Source organism: Semicossyphus pulcher, unplaced genomic scaffold, assembly GCF_022749685.1.
Source record: "Semicossyphus pulcher isolate SPU_LCO1_2020_fin unplaced genomic scaffold, fSemPul1.0.p SCAF_3, whole genome shotgun sequence".
Classification (NCBI taxonomy): domain Eukaryota; kingdom Metazoa; phylum Chordata; class Actinopteri; order Labriformes; family Labridae; genus Semicossyphus; species Semicossyphus pulcher.
In genome coordinates, this window is record NW_027211704.1 from 22,862,900 (window position 1) to 22,888,762 (window position 25,863).

Genomic DNA, 25,863 nt, shown 5'->3' on the forward strand with positions numbered 1-25,863 from the left:
TTCATAATGTTGTTTGTCGTGCCGTGCCGGGATATATGACAGGAAATGTATTCCTAACGGCATGCAAAAATGATGTAGACAACAGGGACGTCCAGGATGATTGGCACAGTATTGATTTCCCTTCATTCTGTACAGCTGCAGTATGCGTCTTTTTGCTGGCAGAAAGACTGAACTGAAGGATGCTGTTGGCAATTCAACAAAGAATGATTACTGAGGTATACTGTTCTCCCACTGTGTGAAGTATTGGTATTGTTTTAAACATAAAGCTAAATATGCGAACTGGTGAAGGATAAATGCAACCATGTGGAGCAGAGCTTCTTCTTCAGGGTGCTCCCATGTTTGCTCTTTTTATTACATTGCATACATATACGTGTGCTGCTCTTATCAGCAGGGTACCAACCTCTCTGCTTCTGCCAGAGGAAATATAGCAGCTGTCTGAGCCTTTGGAAGACAGCTCGGTCTGAGGCAATGTGTTGGAAGAGCAGAAACAGATGCACACAACAAAACCTTGAACAAAAAAATCAAGTTTGAGTCTGCAGGGGACCTCTGTTGCACGCCGTCTCTTGCACCGTTTGTCTGCCAATCTTTCCCGTCACTCACAGACGTCAACTGTACAAAGAAGGCAAAATACGCCCCCTCCCCTCCAAAGAAACCTTAAAACAGGAGGAAGGTCAGAGTTGAATATGCATGAGAGTAAAGTCACAGCTGAGAAAGGTGAAGTGAAAGTGAAACTGAACGTAAAAAAATCCTCCAACCCTGCAATGTTACCTTGGCATGTCACCTTCAGGAAGATACCAGAGCACTCTATTCCTCTCAGCATGACAGCATTTTATTAGACAAATGATGACACACTTCACACTTTAAAGGACGTCAGTATACATTCAGATCAGGTCGTCTGTACAGTACAAAGATAGAGAGAGGTGTGGGAGAGGTGATGTATGACATCCAGATGTGTTGGCCCAGTGGCTTCTCGGGGGTGTGAGCTTTCTATAGCAACAATTCCTCTGGTTGAAGAAACACGTTAGCCTTATTGTGTCCACGTTATTGATTCACTCCTTGAAATCTTTGGTTATTTAGGTTAGTCTTGATATTTTGGTAACACTTTACAATAAGAGACACAACATCTTGGGGAGGAAAATTAGCTAACTGCTAGTGAACCATTACTGAGTAATCCTTCTCACATTTTATATTGTAACTAATTATTACTTAATGATGCTTAATTAGGACAAAGACTAAGGACTGAATCAGGAACAACTTGAACTTGCGGGGGACTAAATGGAGCCTATCCCAGCTGTCATTGGGCGAGAGGCGGGGTAAACCCTGGCCTGGCCGCCGGTCATCACAGGGCTGACGCATAGAGACAGACAACCTTTTACACCTAAGGGTAATTTAGAGTCACCAATGAACCTAACGAGCATGTCTTTGGACTGTGGGAGGAAGCCGGAGTACCCGGATTGAACCCAAGCATGCACAAGGAGAACATGCAGACTCAAACTTGCCCTTCATGTCCAAACCAGGATTCGAACCAGGAACCTTCTAGCTGTGGGGCTACAGTGCAAACAGCCTCTATAAAAGATAAGAAGGAGTTCCTCGAGAACAGTCTAGGAGATCCTCTAGTATTCATTAATTAGGTATTGATTAGCCAATAAACATTCTTAGTATCAATCATACCGACGACTAATAGCGCTGAACCTGCAAGTCACCTGAACAAATCTAGTAAGAATCATTACTTAAACATGAGATACTGTTTCATGCATCTCACATAGTGACAAGGTAGCAGTGCGTTTTTAATACGGAGCTCATTACTTATCATCTTACTATTAATTACTCTTCTCATGATCCAGAGTGTAAAGTTCTGCATCAGACTGAGTTTAGTTGAATTTCACAGTTGGACACTTCCAACATGCAACTACTGAATTGAATTTTAAAGATTTTTTGGGGGCTTTATTTGATAGGAGGGTGAAGAGCGACAGGGAACATGGGGAGGAGAGACCTGCACCACAGACCGGGGGTCAAACCTGCGATCAGTGCGTCACGGACTGTAGCCCTTGTACACGTATTGTATTTGTTAGCCTGCAAGCTAATGCTCAGGCGTAAGCAGTCATTGTGAAACACTCTCCCAGATGTATGCACATGCAGTAGACAGTTGTCTGCATAATGCATAGATTACTATTAACCAATTGTGTTTTCATTTGAAATTTCCAATCATTAACTTTAAATATAGGCAGACTTGAGCTTAATAAGTTCTGTATTAAACTGCATTTTCTCTTTCTTTAGATGTTGTGACACGCTGTTCCTCCAAATTTAAACTTTACGTTAAGCATTATTTTCCCATTTAAACACATATTATTTTGATTTTATCCAAAAGTTTGTACTAAAAATAAAATGCATTTTTCCAAAGTCAGGATTAAAGTTTTCTTTTTCATTATAAGAAAAAAAAAGTTTCCGACATGATTTAGTTCCAGTAATGGCCACATAATGATTAAGTGATGAGGGACTACTCGATATGACGAACCACTTTGGTGAAGGGACTAATAATAAGATATTGATGAAGTAATGAGGGACACTTCAGTCACTTCTCAGGATAATGTACCCCTACTTTAGCTGCAAAAAATACATGTGAGTTGTTACTAGATTTGTGCCATTTACTGGTTCAGAGTTAACTGTCTCTTGAGGAAAGTGGTCAATGTGACGGATGACACATTTTCACATTTACATGAACTAATCAATACCTTATGATTCATTAATAGAGGACCATGTCTGTTCTCTAGCATAAAGTCGTCCATTGGGAGTTATTAGAAAAGCACTTCATCAATATACGATTCATTGTTTATTCATTCCTCACTCGTTCCTTAGTTGTTTTCTTATTAACTGATCAATATTTAATCATGAATTCATCATTTGCTACTCTATGAAATCAGTAAAGATGTTTCTCATTACCTAGTGGTTATTAGCAGTTAGTTCTTAATAGGTTCTTGATTTTTTCCCCCTGCAGGTTAACTACCCGAATGTTGTGTCGCTTATAGAGAAGTGTGACTGATGTTTTCTTTCCATTAATAGTTCAGTACGACCTAACAAAGCAGAACCATTCAGTAGTTTGGCCTCGATGAAGAAATGAAAGAAACATTTTGGACAGTTCAAATGACTCTTCTGACTCTAGACAAAGTCTTTAATCTGGACCAGTGATTCCAGTGTAAACAAGCTCACTTTTTATGCGTTCAAAGCGATGGATTTGTTCCTTTTTTTCATCATTTCGCTCCATCAAAGCTTCCTGCCATCTCCGCCTGATCAAACTGCATAAAATTAATGAGCAGCAGAGCATTTGTCCAGGGGGAGACATGGGGTGGGTGCAGCGGGTAAACACTTGAATACTGCATTTTGGCATCATGGAACTCCATACGACACATTCCTTTCTCATGTCTCACCACTCCTCTTTGAATAAGCTGTAAGGCGCTGGAATGACTGCATTTTAGTGGAACTATCTCGGTAAGGCTGCCCTCAGCTTTCATACTCAATGGAAAGGCGGGCACTGGATACACGTGAGGTTTTTAAGCAGCAAAAGGTTTCCATTATGATTCCTCAGGTGAGTCTTTATAGACATTTTCCTCTATAGTGGATGCACGTGAGACGCGGATGGCCTTCGAGTAAACAACAGCTTCAATTACACTGAACCTTGAAACAAATGAACACAGACTTCACTTGTCATGTAAATTAACACCTACACATCACTTTTTTCAGAACAGGACAACAACATCACTTGATTTATGACGCAAAGCTGCAGCAGGAGGGCCTGGTGGCATCAGGGCCCTGCTGAAGCGTCCATGAGCAAGACACTGGACTGCTAAGAAGCTCGGTAGACTCTGACCAGTGGGCTACTAGTGAAGAGAAGCTTAATGGTCCAGTAAGGAGCAGAATGAACGATGGCAATAATATCAATACATCCAATTACGCACGGGGAGACACAAAGTTGGAGTCAGTGTAATCCATTGGGTGTGAATGGTGACATCCTGTCCAGACTGATGTCTGCCTCGCAGTCCTCCAAGTCACAAATCGAGTCGGTGGCGTTTTCATTGTTGTGAGAAAACTGTGAAATCCTATCAAAAGTCTCCTCGTGCTCAATACATTCAACTACGTTGGGGATCATGTTGACGTAGGCGTTCGCGATCTCCTTATGGATGAGGGTGTCTTGGTTATATGAGACCAGCTCGTTGCTGATGTTAACAGTCTCCACTGGCGTGTTGGAGCAGAAATTGCGACATCCCAAGAGGCTCGCGAAGGCCTTCCTGAACTCGGCGTTGAAGGCGTAAATGACGGGGTTCAGGGAGGAGTTCGTCCAGCCGAACCACACGAAAACGTCAAAAGTCGTCTCGCTGACGCACGGCAGACCCGCGTCCCGGTCTGTGGCCGGTCTTTCACAGAAAGGGACCATACAGTTTAGGACGAAGAAGGGCAACCAGCAACACACAAAGACACCCATGATCACAGACAGAGTTTTGAACACTTTGGTTTCCCGTTTAATTGACGTTTTCAAGGTGTTGTGGTGTTGGCACTCTATTCTGTTGGTCCTGCAACTTTGCGCGTGCTCCGCCGCTCTCTCCAGAGAGGCAATCCTTCTAATCTGTATTTGTGCAATCCTGTATATTCTGGTGTAAGTCACAATCATAATTGCTACGGGGATATAGAAACTTATCAAAGAGGAGGATATAGCATATTCTCTGCTCAGGCTGGAGTCGCAGTTTTCCTCCACCTGCCGAATCGAGGAAGAGTTGTGAGTCCCAGCCATTTCATCACCGCTGGCTTTGTGCCAGTTTAGCTGGACCGGTATGAATGAAATTAGCAAAGACAGCGTCCAAGTGATGCTGATCATAACAAAGGCAACTCGCTGGGTCATTTTCCTCTCGTAGCGGAAGGGGCTGGAAATTGCCCAGTATCTATCCACGCTGATGATGCAGAGGTTGAGGATGGAGGCGGTGGAACACATAATGTCAAAAGCGACCCAAACGTTACAGAAAGTGCCAAACGGCCAATACCCCGCCACTTCTGCCACAGCTTTCCAGGGCATCACTAGGACGGCCACGAATAAATCCGATAGAGCCAAGGAGACGATGAAAATGTTGGTGACTTTGGTCCGCAGGTGCCGAAAGCGCAGCACCGCGGCGCAAACCAGGATGTTCCCCAGCAGGGTCCATAGGATGAGCAGGGACAGCAGGCAGCCCGTCACTGTGCGCAAAACCATGTCCTTCCTCCAGTCGTTTGTCGCCTCCGTTTCGGTGCTGTTCCACATAATCTCTCCGAGGGGAGCCGGTACGGAGTCAATCCCCTGCACCGATGAGAGATACTTGGCTGGGTTCTCCATGTGGCTCTTCAAGTAAAGCCGCAGTACATTGCTCCGTGCGCGGGGACAGGCGCAGTTATCAGCCACTCACCGTGTTGCCCCCATTGTCCCGCTTTGCTGACAGCCAGATCCGGAGTGCAAAACAGACGGAGAGACAGAAGTGAGCGCGTTAAAACTGAGCCAAGCGACGTGCCAGGTGCGCTGGGGGGCTGAAACGCAGCGAGCAGCGGTGAGCGCATGTTGCAGCCTTGCCGGTCCGGTCGTCTGACCTCGCTACCTCTCTGAATATCTCTGTCCAAGGTATCCTGCGCGCCGTGTGGGTGAGGAGGGAGTCCCTACAGCACTCTAACCTTGCCAGGGCTGGGCGCAGACCACATCACGCCTCCTTTATGCGTGGTGTTACGCACAGCAATGCACTGCGTTAGAGAAGTGTGAGAAATCTCTCAACATTTTAAGGGTTTTTCGTCGTTCCAAAGTGCGAAATTACGAACTCTAAAACAGTGGAGACTTGTCTGCCAAGTGGGTCTTGTAGATCCTTTCCTTTACGCATTTGACACCACAAAATACCAGCAGTGAGAAGTGTTTTTGTGCAGGACAAAAGTGTGTGTAGATTGACAAACATAATACAAAGCAACTGTGCATTTACCAAAAGCTGTAGACAGAGCCATTATAATAAATATTGGACACTTTCATTGCATAGAAAGTAATCGTACTTTTGGAGCTGTCCATGGTGCTGAAAAAGCAAACAACCTAAGCACAGCGCCCTAGATCATATCTATCTATCTATCTATCTATGTATCTATCTATTATCGTGATTAGTCCGATTTAATACATACTTTATTTGTCACACTATGGTTGCTTGCTGAGAGTACGACGAAAATAATTTTAACAACATTTCAGATGTCGATAAAGCCTAATAAGTTGAGTTTAATTTAAATGCTTCCATCTTCAAGTCAATTAATCGTATTAAATTTTTTTTTTAAACTCATCTTGCACTGTGACAACCGCCAATAGGAGGTCAGAGCTCATCCACTTCTCAGAGTTGCCTGAGCAGCTGACTCACATTCACACTCTCAGTGAACATGTTAAGCCAGGAGCTCCGCGCGCGCTGTGCGTCGTCGTGTGTTTGTGCAGCAGCAGCAGAAGCAGAATGCGGAGCCGTTTCCGCCTTTGAAACGTCACGGATATTTTTAGATGTGTCTGCCTGCCTGTCAAATCGTTGTGACACTACGTCAAAATAATCCCCCGACGCCCGATGCCAAATTCTCTGGACTAACCTATAATCTCCGATGTCATGTCGGGAGGCAACCTGTCGCTGACAAAACATTACTACACAGAATCATTACTACATACCGTATTACAAAAACCTGTGAATCAATATGTAGAAAGATTAAAAAAAAAAAAAAAGGATACGCGTATTTGTGTGAGTGTGGTTTCAGAGGAGATGTCTAAAATGCTTTATGTAAATCTTGAGAAAAAATAACAGAATGTGAAAATAAGTTATTGTGTGGCAATATCTAAGTCCTAGAAGATACCAGATCATTATAATTAAGTAACATCCTGAATGTAAAGTTGTAATTTTGTGAGAATGTATGTTCCTTAGTATTCGTTTCACTTTTATTTCACCCTAAATGTAGCTGCGTTTTTGTGTGTTTCATTAAGATTTTTGAATGAAGCAGGATTCCTTGGGGAAGTGATGGCGCAATAATCCAGAGCGAAGTTGCCAGTAATACAGGAGCTGTTAGACCGTCCTGTCAAACTGCTAAGAATATAAATGCCTAGCACCACCTTGTGGTGGAAAGTTATACGACAACCCCTGCCTGTTCAGGTTGAGCAGGAAAGTCAGCAGGAGTGGATAAGAGGAGTGGATACAAAGAGAAGATGTATCATCAGAGATGTGACCGGATGAAAAAAAAGAATCTATTCTTTATTTCAAAAGGCAAAAGATATACATTCATCACCATTGTACACATCATTTCTGTTGAGCACCATTTCATTGGAATTTCACAGAATCGTATCAAAGTATCTGAATGATTTTGATCAGCGTCAGTATTTACAGAGATGATATAATATGGCCTTTTGCACCTAAAAAAAAAGAGGACTTTACCATCAATTGGCACATAATGAGATCACAAAGAGAGAACACATACTGTGTGAGCACCAGGATGAGAACTTGCTAGACTGTCTGCAGTTATACATTTCTATATAAGATTGTACAGTACAAGTACACAGAGTGTGTTTTATATCAATGGCAGTCATTTTATCAGACTTGTGTGGATTTAGCCGCTGATCCTTCAGGTGGAAATACACAAGTCCAGGTCTGTTGTGAAGATTGTCATCACAGCAACATATTTTTTGTGTATTAATCCTGCATGCAGTCTCAAAGTCCCATTTTTACCGTAAGGATGAAGATGGAAATTCACTTTCTCACTTCACACTTCTCATTACATCGTGGATGGAGATCACAGGACTGCATTACAATCACACAGGGCTGTCTAGTACCATAACTGTGAACATAACTTACCATTCACCTTCACAGAACAGATAATCAGCACACAAAAGGACACTGAAGACTGTAGATGAGAACATAAGTCCATCTCATAAGACTGTCACTGTCTTTGTCGCTCAAGTTTTGCATAAGGTTCTATTAATGCTCGAACTACTAAGAGAAGTAAATGAGAACCACGTCCATACACAGTTTGAACTTTTCACATGCAGATAAAATGCAGCTCGATTCATGCACCGATGCACTGGCTGTTCTGTTAAAAAAGCCGTGTATGGTTCAATTACCTTACTGGATATTTGAGACTAACCCGTACCTCAGTGGCTCAGCTGTAGTATTCTCTTCAGCTGTATATATTATGCACCTACAGCTACCTATATGAAACAGTAAATTATTTAATGTAAAATACAGCCTATAGTAAATATACTATATTTTACATGATGCACCAGTGAGCAAACGCTACTGAAATGAGACTACAGACAAAAAGTACAAAGGTCTCTTTTCAAATAGTTCAAACCAAAAGTTCTTTTCATCCCCGTCTTTAATTAGCCTCACATTGTGCAAGGTAATTCTTCTAATACGTTGGCCTTCCTCTGTAGTCCACACACTGAGGGATCTACGTTTTGTTTGTCTCCACGGCTCCCTTTCAAAGTCTGTCGGAGTGTGACCCAGACTGCCTCCTGAACGGTTGACCTGCGCTGTGAGACACTCTCGGGAGCCGGTGGTGACAAGTGTTCCTGTGCATGTTATCTGGCATCGTCAGTCATCTGTTATCCTGTCAGACCCGTCGGAACACCTCGAAAAGGGAGGCGACCGAGTGCATGCGGTAGAAAAGGTTCAAGGGGATGGCGAAATTGAGAACTGTGGTCCATATGCTGAAGCCGAATGTCTCCTGTTCCAAGCCATTGTCGTACTGCGGCCGGCAGCCGAAGGCAGGAAGGATCCAGAGCTGGAAGAAAGAAAAGGAGATTAGTTCAACATACAGTAATTCATGTCTGGCCACTTGGGGGCAGTATAACAAGCTGTACACACAACACCTTATGGGGATATTGTTGCTAACTTGTTAGCTAACAGTTGCTTTCATACAGCAGTCATTTGCAGACGTGTTCTGCAAACCCTTATGAACAAGTCTAAAGGTGACTGCACACTGCCCAGACAACGCCTCAACAGTCTAAAGGGGGCAGTTGCTGGTTTCAGTCTTTAGAATGTTCCGTGAATCAACTGCCAGCGCCACACTGCCCAGACGTCAGCTGACAGGACAGACTTTTGTGTTTGTTGAACTAAAGTGAGTGCTTAACGGATAGATAGTTAACTGACATTAGAAAAGTCGTGCGTACTGATGTTCTGCACATGAGTATAGGCTAGTTGTCAAGCGAGCGAACTCTCAGAAGGTTGCAGGTTTGTAGGGAAAAGGCGCACAATGGTCCGACTTTCCACGACTCCACCAAACTTGACTGGACATGTCAAACTTGAACAACTCCATTCAACAAACACTGACAAACACAGGCCGTCGGTGCACACCAGTGTTGCCAGATTACGATAACTATTGTATTTGTACGATATTTTTGCCCTCTGTACGATATACAATCAATAATGCCAAAAAAGGCAGAATGTACGATTATTTTGCCCTTTCAAACCCACAAGAAGAGTTCAGTGGTGCATCTGTCATTGCATCTCTATGCGATATGTACGATAGTTTTTGGTAAAATACGGTAATTTTAGCTGCAGTACGATATTTTCAGTCTGGCAACACTGGCGCACACTGACCCGACAGTTGGCGTTGGTTGGAGTTGGTCTGCGTTTGTCTGGGCAGTGTGCAGCCACCTTAATATTCCCTCTCTTTTAGCTCTGCTTTGGTCTCCACCAACTCCTGAGGATAATATCTGGCCCTTTTTCCTTCCAAAAGCTACACTTTGTCCATCAGCTAGACTGTTTTGCCTGTCGGTGTTGGGCAGGTGGCACATTATGATTATTAGAGATTTTCCTTGAAAACGGCCGTAAGCCATGTCTGGCAACAAGGTCGATTAGAGTGGTGAGAGGGAACCAAGACAGCTGTTATAAAACCATAACAATGAGCTGAGAGACGCTAAAGGCTCCACAGAGCTAAGGGGAACACATGTCACATTGTCACATTACACGTATCTGTTGGAGCAGTTTTAAAACTATTAAGACACTTTGAATGAAACAAAACCTTACAAGAGTATTCTAAGTAAGCATTTAGCAAAGAAGTATATATCTTCCATATAGTTGGTTGGCATTATTTAGACTATGTTCTAAGTTCAAATGCTTACCGAAATGTTGCACATCAGCAGGAAGACTGCAATGTTCTTCAGGATTTGCCTCTTAATATTCGGGGGCTCCACCGCTTTGTTCCCGACAGGAAGCGGCACCTCAGAAGGTTTCCTCGGACATCTATACACCTGTCCAATGTCCTCCTGCTCGTTCTCAATGGTGACACAGGCCCTGTCCGGAGTCTCGTAGGCCCGGTTGATGATGCCATTGTACGGTGGGGCCAATGAGGACGTCACCGAGAAGATTTCTGGAGCAGCTGGCAGCTCGGGGTCCTCCCTCTCTCCGTCCTCCTGCTGGCGATACAGGGACTCTACGATGAAGAGGTTCTGGATGTACTTCTCCAGCACGATAAGCAGGGAGTAGACCAGGTTGGTCCAGCGGTAAGGGGGGCTGCTGCTGGTGCCTAACACAGCCACGATACTGCACCAGGACATGAGCCAGGAGCCGATAGATGACCCAAAGAGCAGCTCTGTGTCCAGCTGTCTGGACGGGTTCTTAGAGGTGTCCAGCGGCACGTGGTCCGCCCGGTATATGAGCAGACCTGAAGCGCCGGCAGAGCACATAAACATCAGCATGACGATGCCGTAGATGTAGAACATGGAAATGGCCGACTGTCGCGTCTGGAGGGACTCCTCCACATGGGTGATGTAGACCACCAGGATCCCGATGGTGCTGGCCAGAGCGAGGAGGCCCAGAATTGGGCCCAAGGTCAGGCTCTGGGTTTTGGTCGCCAGCCTCTTCCTGTTTGAAGAAAGGTCGATGGTCCGTCCGATGTTCTTCCACATGACGAAGAGCATGGCGGAGACGAAGATGTGGTACTCGATGTTGAAGGGATAGAGAAAGTAAAGGCTGCTGGAGAACATGGAGCACGTGCTGGTGGTGCAGTTACAGTGAGGCTCTGAGTGAACTATGAAACAAAGAGAAACAAATATTTGGTCATGAGAAACACAACTTTTTTATGTTTTATGTTTATCTTTAAAAAAAAACACATCTATCTATAAGGACATTATAAAATACTGTCATTTTATTTCATTGTGTACAGTTCAAGGAGTACAACACCTCGCTTTACACAAAGGCATGTAGACCATACCAAATGTCTGAGCCTCACAGCACATGTAAAGCAGGTCTAGAGTTCTGCTTTAAAATGCATGTTAGGATTTTTCAAGGGTCAACTTTTTTTTAGCTCTAAATGCAAAGTTATTAACACATTGTAAATAATTTCTTTTGGGCAACAGAAAACCTCATGCCCGGGCGCTGGTTTCGCTCAGTTGGTAGAGCAGGCGCCCCATGCACAAAGGCTACAGTCCTCGTCACACTGATCTTCCAGTCTGAAGATCATTTAGTGCATGTCGTCCCCCACTCTCTCTTCCTAAAATGTTCTGTCTAATTCAGCTGTCCTATCAAATAAAGGCAAAAAGCCAAAAAAAAGAAAAGAAAAGAAATGTAATGTTTAACAACCTTTTTGGCTTGTAATAAAACCTTATCCACTTGTCTGTGCAAAGCATTAAGATCTAACACTTGTCACAAGTCGCCCTCCCTTTCCCCCTCTTGTTTTACATGAGTCATTTTAGAGGTCTGAAGAGGCCAATTATCCAGTAAACCACAAGGCAAGTTACTGAAAAATTAACATAATCGTGTTCATGAAATCTTGTGCAATCAAGTTCATTATGTGACTCATTGGATTGTTTGAAGTTATAGCTGTGTCCCTATGGCAGGTTAGGGACCACAACAATGCAGAAAGAAAGCTCAATATTTTGCAGCTCACACTAAATGTAAGGCAAAGACAGGCCTCTTTTAGACCCTTCTTGAGGCTTTCAGATTGTTACAAAATTGTTGAATTGTTGTAATAAATCATCTTATCTTAACTCTCGCTGGTAATTTCCCTCATTAGCTGAATGTCTGTGCGTTTACATGTGGATGACAAAGCACTTTTTATTCTCGCTCCCTCCTTGTCAAACCCACCACAACAAGCCACGGTGATGCCGTTGCCCTCCAGAGATCATGGCAACAAAACCCTGCCGTGTGCCCCCTCTCACCCCCTCCCAACCCTCACCCCCCAAAGGCCACCACTATGGTACTGCACCCTTTAATTAAAAAGGGAACAGCAGTCAGGGTGCAGCCAGCCTCACAGTCAGCCGGATATGAGGAGGAGCAGCCGAACCCCCCAACCCTGGGCTTAGATGTATCAGTTACTGTAATTGCAGCACCCTTGGGAGTAAGCGGCCTGGGGACAAAGCCGTCTGAGGTCAAGCGGGGGGTTGCCAAGGAGGGTGGTGGTGGCTGAAGTGTGGGGAAAGGGCTGGGGAGGGGGCCCGAGCAGTGGCAACACTGTGTATCTCCTGAAACCTAATAGAGGGACGTTCGACACAAACAAGACCCACTGGGCTGCCGGGCTAACCTCCCTTCCCCTCGCAGACCCTCCTCTGCCTCCTTTTTTCTTTCATCCATTGAAGTGAGCTCTCAAGTGGACTATTGTACTTTTTTTGCAAGTACAAGCCAGCAATCGACCCCATGGCCCTTACCTATGGTGAGGTTTCCGTAGCCCAGGGCAGAGAGTCTTCTCTTATGGTTGTTCAAGAAGTGCTCGGCCTCTGACATCACACCGTTGCACCACAGGAGGAGGTTGGTAAAGACGGCGTGGATTACGCCAAATCTGAGAGACAAACAAGGTTGATGAGCTATCATGAAGTAGCATGGGGCAAAGTTATGATAGTTTGATGTGACGTGCATGCATGTAGATCTCAGTCTCAGTCTTTTGTAGATGGTAAAAAGATTGATATTTTTAATGTCATGCATAAATTACACACTCAGCCCAAACCAGGATTACAAGACGCTATTATGTAGCAACAACAAGTTAAACAACCATCACACGATTTTCATGAGCTTACCTCTCGAATGTTTCAAAGCTCTTGATGACGTCCTTGATGTGAAACCAGAGAAAATGCACCTAAACAAAAAAAGACAAGAACTTTAACATGAAATCATCATCCCATATACAGTTTATTCAAAGCTTTTTCATTTGGAGACGAATCTACTTAACAATGACTTAATTTGCTTTATCAGAAAGGCTTCCCTTGTGTAGTTACACTTGAAAAACATGGACAATGACAGGATTATATTGTTGCAGCAACTCTGTACTCGCCTCAGCAACAAAGAGCACATTATTCAAAGACCTGCCTGGAAAAAAAAACAGACCCCGTGTCTGAAGCAGCTGAAAGATTATCACTTTATTGAAATGAAAGTGGGGTTGTAAACTTACCTGTGCGATGGTGTGAGTTGCATGAATGACAGGATATACCCCGAGCACAGCCGACACACAAGACTGATAGCCAACATAATACCCGATTCGGAAAGCGTCCATGATGAGAGAGAGGAGCGCAAGGAGAGTCAAACCACCTACCGAGAACAAGAAATAAAGATTATTAGTTACGGGTTATGAGTTTGTTTGGCTACATTTCAAAGCACATTTTCTTTAACTTGTCAAACACAGACTTTAACTTGAAGTCAAAGTTGTGATTTGGATGATGACATGCTTGAAAAAAGTCCCCTCACACAAGTTATCTCCAAGCACGCGGAAAAGAACAACATATATTTGCTATTTTGCGCATTTACTGTTCGCGCGTAATCCTCCAAACTCACCTCTTATCCAGCATGTTGTTGCGTGGACATCCTTGTCAGTCCGCGCGTTCTTCTGCCTGTCCCGCACCAGGATGTACCACATCATCCAGATCAGCTGGAGGATCATGAGGCAGGTGATGAAGGACAGCAGGTGCTCTTCCTTGACGGAGGTGCCATGGTGCGCAATAGCCAGCATCAACGCCACCCCGATCAGCAGCAGGTTGGTCCCGTACTGGCCGCTGAGGATCTCTGCGTTCTTCCTCGGGTACTCCCCTGACAAACTGAGTCTTAGCTTGGAGAACATCTTCTTGTCTTGCTCAGAGCTGGACGACGAGGAGGAACTGTGACAGTACTTGTTCAGACACATAATATCCAGGCCGTTGTGTTCCACCATGGTGGGAGACATGTAGAAAAATCAGCAGTGTCCAGAGGAGAATAAAGTCAAAACCGCGCACTATAAGTGCATTTGAAGGAGGCCAGGTGCGTAACCTGTGGCTACAAGGTGGTGATTCAGGCGAGCAGGTACCGTGCCAAACATGCTCATTCAATCTGCAAGGTCCGGCTCAGTGGCCACGCGGAGTTTCGATATCCAGCCTCGCTGAGGATGGACTTGATAGATGCCATTGTCATCCGGTAACCCTGGAACTGAAATATCTGGTCGTGTAAACGGCTCGCTGAGTCACTAGAAATGAGAGATAGCGTTTCAGTCTTTGGTGATCCCAGACCCCCGTCCTCCTGAAAGTCCCATATATTTCAGAGAAATCACTGGGCCTGCTGTGCCAACCATTCACCGCCTAAAGAAGCAAAAACACTGAGCACGGAATGATCCACAATAACAGAAAAAAAACACCAAATCCACCTCTTCAGAGCAGCTGCCAGCCAGTCTTTCCAAGTCTGCTGAAATCCTCTCAGGGTGGCTATCGGGTGTTAAGCATGCAGGTCTGGATGTCATGAAAAGACAGATGACTTTTCACAAACCTGCGATTTTCACAGGCTGGAGGCAGGTGACCTGTCCTGACAGCGCGTCCAGTCCAGTGCCACCTCCTCGAGTCCTTATGTCCGCTCGTGGTTAGGATACAAACTTTGCTTTCAAGGTGGAAAAAAACCCAGAAGAATCAGATTTCAGAGGCCAAATTCACAATAGCTTTTTGTGAGTGCATGTCAAGAAGAGGAACTCTGAGGCCATCAGCACTGAGGGCCATTATGGATATGAGCAAGTAACCTTAGGTTCAATATAAATAGCTCGGGCGGATGCGCACAATCAGCATAACAATGGAAGGACAGCAAGCGTAGATTAGAGATGATAGGTGGGGGGTGAGTTTAAAGGGGGGGTGAGAATGGCTTTCAGGAGCTTTAATCATTCATTTATTAAACAAAAAACAAAAATGGCGGTTTCTTTAAAAAGTGAAACGCAATTAGTGAAATTAAATTAAAAAAATAAATAGTTTAAATTCCTAAATTTTTAGCTCCAGTCAGCCGAGTCAAGGCACTTGGACTCGAAAATTTACTTTGAATGACAAGTGGTTGATAGTTGAAATATAGTTTTGTTTTTTTGTGGCTATTTTGTGCCAAATATTATTTTTACACTTAATGTGAACAGCAGAAATAGGCCTATTATTTTTTTTCAAACTCGAAATAATCATTTTACATTCCATTAATGTAAATGTCCCATAAATCAACATGTAGAAGATAAATGTATGTATATAAAAGAAGAAGAAAAACTTGAGTAATTGGTTCTATTTTTTCTAGTATTGCCTTGTTTACACTTAAAGGGATACCCATGTTGCATCCTGTTTACAGCCTTTACGCACGAGACACAGCTCGTTAAGGACCGTGCGCGAGCGTAGGCTACATGAGCGAGCAGCCGGCAAGCTTTTTTTTCTTTTCTTTTTTTTTAAAGACATAATCCACGCAGACTGCGTCACGAGGACTGCGCAGATGATGAAATAACAGCACATTTGAAAACCATCCGCTGAGTATCGATTTCCTAATCACTGAGAATCAGCGCGATAAAGACAAAGAGTCATATCAGCTGCTTATCAGGGAACTATAATGGGCGATTGATCTGAACGTTTTGATTAAATCTGGAAGTGGCCAAATCAGCTCTCTGTTGTCTGCAATTTAGGAAAAAACACCAAACTACTTTGAGTTCGGGTGCAGTTTGAGGGCGGATCAATATCAGTGTGATTCGCTGTAACGAGCTTTATTATAAACGCAAAGGGTTTTTTTAAAGCTCAAATTAATTAGATTTGACTTCTTTGCATTTTAGAGAGTAAATGTGAAGAATATAATAGCTTACAGGACCCAACAATCATGTTAAAATGAGCTCAGATTGAATCAGCTAAAGATTCAAACACAGGTGAATCACAGATAATAAACCGAATCAACCAAAAATTAAGCTCTTATTATAGTTTAAATGGAGGATAAAAAGGAGTAGGCTGGTTGCTACTATGATTTTACTTCTTCATGTCTTAATGTTATCACATATTAAAGAAATGAGTCAAACAGAAACCATGTGGAGCCAAACCTTGTTGATAGTACACCCATATTTACCTCATTGTTGACTGATACTATAAAAAACATGTCATAATGACAAACAGACCTATAAAACCAGTGATTTGGGTCCACAAAGGTCCAGTAACACTATATTGAGCAAAGACATGTTGCCATATTGGAAGATCTTTCCTCTTTTTTTGCCTCTGAGATACTCAAGGCCTTTTCTGACCCCTGAATCCTCTACCTTTCACAATCTACCTTTGCATGGCACAATGAACGAGATTAACATCAGTATGTAGGTGAGCATTTTAGAAGAGTTGTCATACCATTATTTGATCACAATATTGCGTTGCGTTTTAGACACTGCTAGTTGCTGTAGTTATTTTTCTTTTGCTGTGTGTGTAAATGGGAATTGACTGAAAATGATTAACACAACAAAACAGTATTATTGCCAAAAACAGCAGCTTCAGTTATTATTTGCATCATCTTCCTTCTGACTGTGAAATATCTGAGCATCGCAAGGTCCACTAAATAAAATGAATTACAGGGCTATTGTGTTGAATTGCATTTGACATACTTATTAACTTAAAACTGGGTTGTAGTTTTACGCATGTTAAAAGTAGAGCTGTTAACATGTGTAATGAGTCAAGAGTGCAACAGAAATATTTAAATAATTAAATGCTTCTACATTTCATCGTCTTGGTGAGAGTAGTTTCTGGTCCCGCTGTGCCGAGATTCTGGATTTAGGATGTTTAAATGAATTTACAGCCTCAGCTCTGCGTTTTGTATCGTTTCATTTTTAGTTCATGGATTCGTTTTAGGTTGTGCCTTTTCAAGCAAGAACACTAAACCAGACGGTGGAGAAATAAGTTACAAAAGTTTATTAAAGAAAACATTTTACAGAATGTGGGCATACGTTTATATTCTTCACAACAAACTTGTTAAGAAATAATAAAAATAATTTAAAATCTTTGTATCATTAACACAGTTATAACTGATTGGACAGTTTGTCACACCCATTTTTCTACATGTAAGTAGAGCACAGAGGACATTTTAACATTTCACAGTAGGACTTTTTTTAAATGAAGAAGGGCTGAGTTCCATTTAGCTTCTTCAGTTTCAGCTTGTTGTGAGTGCTGGCTCTCAAACTGCCACAGCTTACTGAAACATTTAAATATGACAGACATTGTTAATCATGTTAGTAACACCTGTTATAAAGTAACACTTGTCCTACTAGCAAAATGGGCCTAATATCCAAACATTTTTTAAACTAAAAACTCTCAAGTGCTGTTTGCAAAAACTCGACTAAGTGTGTCACGTTGCTTGTCCGCATCGTCTTTGTTTCACAGCGATGACAAGTCCTAAACTGAGATGGTAAAACCCATAAGACACAGACAACACGGTGATCCAACAATGCTGACTGCCCCAGACCAAATCATCAATAACAGCTGTGATGTTTCAGCAGACGGCTCAGATCTTCCTAGAACCAGATCAATCTGCTGCAGGTGGAGGTCTGCGACAGGCAATCTGTGGGAGGTGTGAGAGACACAGAGGAGACAGAGCAACGGGAGCCACAGGGCAGATTAGATAGTTTCAAATCAAATTCGAGACGCTTTTATTGAACAAATCATGTTTTAGCTTAAGGGAGGCTGCTCAGATAAATCTCTGCAGATACACATGGGCTTATATAAGAGTACTGTTAGACTGTGTGGAGACAACAACATGTTCAACTAACTATAAACAGTTACCTTGTTATGTGTCAGTGCTGTGCATTGTATTGCATAAATGTAATATAACTTACTGTAATAGTAAAGCCTCCTTTTGACCCTTTATTTTACGCAGAGGGTTGAACTTGAGGCGGATGACGCACATTAGTAGCTCATGGATGTGATTAGCGGCCATGCTAACATAACTGTCACTGGACACTTTACTTACTAACTGGTTTTAGTAAGTTTACTTACACACTAAAAAGTGTGCAGCTGCCGGGAAAACAGTAGAAGAAGAAAACTTTGCAACCAACTTATTTCCTAATCGTGCAGAAATTCTGTATTTATGTAGGACGTAGAAGTCAAATGAGAATTAATTAATAGGATTGGTATACCCAGATGTTGAGGAAATGTATACCTTCGTTGCTCTTTTAAATTAATCTTGCTTGCTCATCTAGTCTATCAATAAATTAAATAGGAAACTGAGATCGAAGTTGGCCAAAATGAAGAGATCACATGGTTTAACATGATTCCTTGGTTGTGGGCATGTATTTACATAGCAGTCAATGGCTTTCTGCTTCACTGAGTAAAATAGACTTGACGTGTTAAACGAACGGAGCTGCAGAAAATAACTCGCGCATTAGGGCCGCCTCCCGCGCAGCATACACAGCTGGTGGAGATTGCAGCATTGAATAACAGTGGATAATTCTGTCCCGGCACATACGTGTCAAAAATACGCTTCAAATACATTATTGTGGACACAAAAGCATTTGCTTTCTAATATTTGTATAGCCATAATATGAATGTACAGTTATATGTGGCAGGTTAAATCCAAAGAAAACAAATAAATCTTTGAATAATTATCTGACTTTGAACGTGTTGAGTGCATGTGCTGCTAGATGTGTGTCTTTGTAACACCGTGGCTAACCAGATGAAATACATATAAAGTCTTCAATTATGAAGCATTAGTAATAAATATGAAATGTTTAACATGAGGTTAAAAAATATTTAAAATAAAAAGCTAAATACAGCCCTTTTTTTCAATGTAAGAACATGAGGTGAAGATTCACCGTATTCACACGGCAGCCATTTTTCTTTAATGTCATGTTCAGGGCTGGGAGTTCAAAAGCTGACAAATCTAAATCATCAACAATTTCTAGATTGATAAAGAGACAATATCTAGTGAAAATACAGAGAGCCATCAGACCAGATTCTAAGTTAAAACAACATATTTGGTTACTCATCAGGTACCGTTTAAATACTGGTCAAATTAGCCTTCAATCACTTCTTAGCTAACAGCAGCATTAGCTAGGAAGTAAGGCCTTTCCTATCATGTAAGACTATCAAACAAACAGTAATGTTAGCTAGAATGCTAACATATGTCTCCATGTTGTTCTGGATTTTCTCTGTTCACTGCCTTTTTTAATTGCTGATGGCTCTGGAAGTTATGACATATAAATCATTTGCCAGATTCCCTGTGTACACAATTTGCAATCTGTAACATGGCAGTACAATATTATGCAACAATCTGAGCGTCCCACACTGAGCGTGCCATCAGAGGGAAAACGCAACCATGTGAAAATGGTAAATTAAAACTACAAAGTTTCATCCTCACCGGTTAAACTCATCCAAGCAAAGAGATCAACATGACCACGCCCATGAACTGTGTGAAGAGGATGAGTGGAGTGAAAAAGGACCACACTGGCCACAGTGCCATGTTGAGGCTGCAGGGAAGAAAAAACAATAATTAGAAATTTGCACAATTAAAATTTGTATCTTGTTATTGATAAAAGGTGCAATAAAGGAGCATACAGAACAAGCTACCTCCAACCAGACTTCTGAAGGCTGCTTAAAAAAACAGCTAGTTTTGCATTTGACACAATCCCATCTTCTTCTAATCATTGACCCCAATGAACACAGTCATAAGGAAATTTATTTATCACTTAAACAAGGCGGATTAGCTAATCACAGGACAAAGAAGGCTAAGTGGCCCATTAATTAAAACAACTGCCGAGGCTTGAGTAGCCAGACATCAATTACCCAGCGTTAACCAGGCGTGACAGATGAATGCACAAACCATCAGGGAGATTCAATTCACATTTGATCACTTAATCCATTTGCAGTCATCATTATTGCTCTACTCAGCACCTCATCAAAAACAGACAACCACACAGTGATAAATTAAAAAAAAGGTATTGCTGATGTATGTGATGGGAAAGGTCCCATCTCACACTGCCTTAAGATACTGCTCTAGATAGAGAACACCCTTACCTCATCAGTCGGCCCTTATCATCAGTGAAAAGGTGAATGAATTTGCACACTCATAAATAATGTCTGAGTTTCTACTGGTAGAGTTTCATTACATGTCGTTTATTTTAAACTGTTGATGTCTACCTTAGATACCTTAAATGAAGCCTTCAGCAATTCTGTGCAGCCTACATTACCAAGCACAGAAGAAGAGGTTATTGGGTTTCTCTAGTGGAGAATTATCAATTAATTGTATTTAAGCCAAGTGTGGACACACACAAGAGGCAAACTAAGTGAAAACACGTGTGAGTGTACAGTTTGTACGCAGGCACTACAAAGCTACATCAACAAATATGTGGTTAGACTTTACATTAGGCTAAATGACATATAGTTTAGTAATGCTTACCTAATGCATGACTCATGATGTAAAGCATGACTTAATGCAGGATGTATGTAGAACTTCTGTTGTTCAACATTAGAAAATGATCAAGTCACTATGACTTAATGTGATTAGGTCACACTTAATAGATATATTAATATTAATAGATTATTAGTAAATGAATGTTAATTCAGTTACCTGTCACAATTGACATGTGATTAAACCAGCGGGATTCCACTTATAAAACTAAAGTTCAAACCCATGTATTTACTCGACCTTTTTGAAAGCAGAACAGAACCTGTTCTCATAGAAATATGAGCTTTGTTAAGATTTTAAACACCAATAATGTTACCTACTTTAAGCCAATTTTAACTAGTCACATAATGTGTGTACCCTTATTGTAAAGTGTTTCTAGTAATGCCGAACAAACTGAAAATCAACACCAACAGATGTCAGCTCACAGCTTCCTGTCCAGCAACAGGTATTCCGATATCAGCTAAATATTAAGCATACAGAGCAATTTAAAACAGACTTAACGGTCACTACCAAGGGAAGTTCCGCCAGACAACTTTTGTAACCTAGCAACAGTAAGCACTGGTGAGAAGTGCTCTGAAATTGAGTTTGTGGGCGCTGCCAGCTCAAAAAAACACTGTTAGTGGACACAGGCCATTAAAAAGCAAATAATTACATTATTCACAGAAGGACTTGTGTCATTTTTTACATAAACTCATAAAGTAAACAAATATTTCTGATGAATCTTCTTTATATTAGTTTCTGTTTAATAATTGCCAACAAGATATGGGACATTTTGCTAATAAAAAAGGAGCCTGTTTGTGTTCTATGGTGGAAAAGTAACTCACACCTAAGCGGAGTGAAACGGTCCTACATATGATCATGATCAGTTTTTCCATATGGATTAGTATCCATATTTATCATGGTATATAATTTGATAATAGTAGCTAGTTTAAAGAGAATTCTGATAACAATGTAAGCCAAACAGAACCAGAAGGTTCATTAGTTTAACTTTAAGATGTAGTTTATTATTATGTGCTAAAGTTATCAATCACACATTTTTCAGCTGTAAAGTGTTAGAACCTGACTAGGACCATTTTTTTAAACTTGTATTTTTTTGTACAAATCAGGACAGCATGTGCTCAGCCTGGTTCTAGGTGAGGATTCCTTCAGTGTTTGTAAAGGGAGCTAAATGATCCACAGAGGTCTCCTGTCATAACCAATTGGATTGGGTATTTTAAACCAATAAAAACACTAAAATATGTTCACATAAAAACATCAGTGTCTTTCCAAAGCTCTTCAGCAGACAAAGGACATCAAGAGAGGGGGGCTGTGAGTTGAGCTGTTACTAACGTTAGCTCAGCTTGTTTCCCTGAGAGTTTAAGATACAAATGTCCTAGGATGACCCCAATCTGCAAGTTGTCGGCTGGTCAAACTAGGAAACTCTCAAAGTATATATTGGGATGCTGGGATGGAACCCTTTAAGTTGAGACACCAACATATGATCATCAATTTTGAGATATCCAAACCACTTCAATCGATTCATGTTTATTATCTACATTTGTAAACAGTGTCCTCAGCTTTGGAGTAAAGCATAAGAATATTTTCAACGTTAATTTTGTAACCCTTTGTTAAACTCATTTTTGACCCCACCTAGAGGACATCAACTTTCTTCACCATAGCTTCAAGAATGTGCAGTAGACGATGGGCATGTAACTTTATGTCCAAGATAGAAATGCAAACTAACTGGCTGTTGTCATGTTTTTTTTAGCTGTGTGATAGGCTATTAGTAAAAAAGGCAATACTTAATTACCGTTGACATAAATTGTATCATAATCCTGTTGCGTATCATTTTATCATTTTCATTTCTGTTCAGTGATTTGTTGTTACTAACTGGAAATCATATGTTCAATAAGCTAATATTGTCTCACATTGTACCATGTGCCCAAGCTATTTGAAATTGTTCACTTAGAACATTTAAACAGGAGATGTAAAGTACGTCAGTTGTTGTTAAATCAGCTGACATTAAGGCTGTTCAATTATTTTAAAATCTATCTTGCTGTTTTACCTGCAGGACGCTGCAATAAAGGCTGCGGTGGTGATGGGAGGAATGGCAGGGTACTCCTGTTCATAGTGCTGGATGCCTTTGAACCACTCCAGGTACACAATGCAAAACATGGCCAGAGACAGGCAGACCCCGAGGAGTATCAGACCCACATTGAACCACCAACTGGAAAAATTGGGGAGGAAAGGAAGAAACTATATTAAGTACCAGAAGACGTAGTGATGCTACATTCAAATGAAAGAGACAATTTTGTTAACAATATCACAAACAGCAGGTATCAGATATCATGGTGACACAATGTCAGCAGTTTTATGTTTGGTATTTTCCACAAGCAACTCCCTTCCACACAAGTCTTATTGACTAGGTGATTCATATGAGATATACCAAAATATAGAGCTGGTGTCTCTTATTTGAAAAGTTGACAAATGATCTCATACTTCTCTAATGTTTCCTAATTTTTCTACATATGACAAAACCTGCTACCAGGAGTGCTTTGGTTATTTTTGGGTGATTACAATGTAGAGAGTAGAGGCTGAATGAACAAGGTCTGCAAGTAAACATTGGTGTTTTCTTTATCACTCGATCACCTTATTATGTCATCATTCTCCATGATGTTGCGAAGGAAATCCACATAGTAGGTCACACCTATAGAAGCCACGATCCAAAAAATGGAGTGTCTGTTAAAGCGAGGGAGAGGCTTGGCGTCTTTTTCCTCCTGACCTGTAAGGTAATAGATAAAATAGAGTTTAGAAATCAGTTTCAAATATTATTTCTACTTTCAGACAATTACTTTTAATAAATATCTAAGTTTGGATCATAACAAATTGATTCATAGCATAGTAAAAAAGATAGTTTTAACTCTGCAATTCACAAAGATTTGACAACACTCTTAAAGAGTTTTACCATTGATTATAAGTTTAGAAATCTGACAAAGTAGTGGCACTACTGAACACTAACACCCTGCTTTAGAATTACTACCAAATATGAGATTTGTCTTGCCTTAACAGAATGTGCTAAATCCCCACATTTCAGGTTTAAGGAGCTTTGGAGGTGAAACTGATAGCTTTCTTTGAGATAATCTTACTTCTTAGAGAGCTATTAATCTCTATAATTTACTGGTTGATTAAATGTATCAGACCCTGCTGTTGGCTGCTGAAGTGCTTCAGGATGCTGGTCTACTCTGTGCAAAGTTCACAATGAACTCCATGCCCCAAATAAGTATTTGACCGACATCTTAAGTCAAACTTTTGCCAAATGGTCCAGTTTGGATACGATAAGTCCTCAGATGGTATTTAAACTGAAATAATATCAGCCATCATTAAAAAAGGGGTGACCATTAGACAAATGTTTTTTTCCTCAACACTTCTCAGTTTACGCTGGTAAGAGATGACCCCTGGGATGGGGACAGTGTAGGGGTAGAGTTTCCTTGTATTATGTTTCTGAGCTGACACAGCGTTTGCTCACAGTCAAAACAATCAAGAATTGCTGGATTTCTGCCAGTGAAGGCCTCAAAGTTGTACAATTGTCCTCTGTGCAAGCGGCCTACATCCCTCAAATCGTTCTATCATTTTAATAGTTTTGGAAGAAAACGTCCAATTGTCTAAAGACTATCTAGTATTGTCGTGAACTACAAATTGTATACTGAATACATGTAAAAATAAAACTTTTTTGACAATGATGTTTGCTCATGTTAGCCAGCAACCTGTGCCTATTTGAAACTACTTCTCTAGTATTCAACAACATACAGTATGGATGTCAGTTCGTAATTAGGAGCTATTTATTTATGTCAGTGTTTATAAAGTAAAAGTTGGCTTTAATTCCTAAAGGTTAGCCCTGTCAGAAAACTAGTTTAACTTTGCAAATCACGTTAGCCAACATAGCTTACTCTTTTCATCTTCGTCACCCGACGTCGTTGTTTGCATAAGAAACTCGGCATCTTTTTTAAATCTATTCCGCAACGTTGCAAGCTCACTGTCGTTCAGCATTATGTTGATGCTACCATTAACTTACACTAGCTACTAAAGGCTAACAAGTGAGAAGGCGGCACTTCCGGACTAGACACACAAGTCGCTTTTTTATGACGCACACGGAAGCGGTATTTTTTTTTTAAATAACAGATCAACAGATCGATGACAGAAAAACAAGAAATAAGCCATAGGTTACAAAAAACACACACAACAAAACATTCAAAATATAAGTTTATTAGAACCATATGAATTCTGGGTGCCTGACAACTTCAAAAAATTAATTTAAAGGCCTATTTTCAATTCTTCTTAAACCTTTAATGATTTATATTGTTTTCTTATCTGTACAAATACACTGACATGTTCCTAAAGATTTATTTTGAGAAAGAAATCACAAGAACTGTCATCAGTGTTTCTCCATTTTCATTAGGGCAATATGTATAATTGTTTATATCCTTCTCAAAGACCACCCTAAAACAGCATCATATACACAGCAACACCGGGCTGCGAATAAAACATATCCTCAAAAGTGTCACTGAGGACATTTTAAGGAGAAAGTTTGACTGAGCATATTTGCACCTATCGTTCATTAACTTTGTGGAAAGCATGATAGCTGGCTGTATTGTTAAGTTAACTTGACTGCGTACCTTTACATAGCGCTGGCAAGAATCTGACCCTGCAGATACCATTGTCCTAAATCAGTCTTAATCTAAAAGTTTCAACAAGGAAAAGACATGGTGTGTTAAGAAAGTTGATTAATTATTGTTGATTTATAGATACATCTTAAATTAACGAAGTCTAATCCAGCAAAAAAAAATCATGAAGATGTGTAATAAGCCTACTACTAATACTTAACTGCCCTAGTTTAAAAATTATGTACTTTTTCTTACAAACAGATAGCTGTCTAAAAGCTAAAATGTAGTTACTAAAGACAAGTAGAAAATAGTCATACATTCAGAGGCCTGGTTGAATACTTCAGCTTCATCTAACTATGGTTTGCTGACATTAACAAGTTTAAGCTAATGGTTAAAACAGGGGGAGTGAAGGCTGTAACAGCAATATCCCTAAAAGTAAAGCATTTAGCAAGTGTTTGTTTTATTAAATAACTGAGCATTAAAGAATAGTTAATGTTATAATGTAACAGTAGAACATGCGGAGAAGTATCATACGGTCAGAAAGTGCTGATAATGTAAGTTACACATAAATATCCATGTACAGATTAAATTGCAAATGGCCAAAGTTCAGG

At 41.1% G+C, this 25,863-nt stretch overlaps 3 protein-coding genes across 3 annotated transcripts; all 3 read right to left on the reverse strand.

Moving 5' to 3' along the window:
- Positions 1-3,973: 3,973 nt before the first annotated feature.
- drd5a (dopamine receptor D5a) lies at positions 3,974-5,356 on the reverse strand. Its single transcript, XM_069678454.1, has one exon. The coding sequence runs from the start codon at positions 5,354-5,356 to the stop codon at positions 3,974-3,976; it is 1,383 nt and encodes a 460-aa protein (XP_069534555.1).
- A 3,260-nt stretch (positions 5,357-8,616) lies between these two features.
- On the reverse strand, positions 8,617-14,154 carry otop1 (otopetrin 1). The gene is made up of 6 exons (XM_069679000.1): positions 13,770-14,154; positions 13,390-13,526; positions 13,019-13,077; positions 12,653-12,783; positions 10,130-11,037; positions 8,617-8,787 (listed from the first exon to the last, which is right to left on the reverse strand). The coding sequence occupies exons 1-6, from the start codon at positions 14,152-14,154 to the stop codon at positions 8,617-8,619; spliced, it is 1,791 nt and encodes a 596-aa protein (XP_069535101.1).
- Positions 14,155-17,110: 2,956 nt separating this feature from the next.
- On the reverse strand, positions 17,111-24,682 carry tmem128 (transmembrane protein 128). The gene is made up of 5 exons (XM_069678806.1): positions 24,539-24,682; positions 23,241-23,373; positions 22,657-22,818; positions 19,566-19,674; positions 17,111-17,771 (listed from the first exon to the last, which is right to left on the reverse strand). Exons 1-4 carry the CDS (start codon positions 24,636-24,638, stop codon positions 19,575-19,577), a joined length of 495 nt encoding a protein of 164 aa, XP_069534907.1. The 5' UTR covers positions 24,639-24,682; the 3' UTR covers positions 17,111-17,771; positions 19,566-19,574.
- Between the last annotated feature and the right edge of the window lie 1,181 nt (positions 24,683-25,863).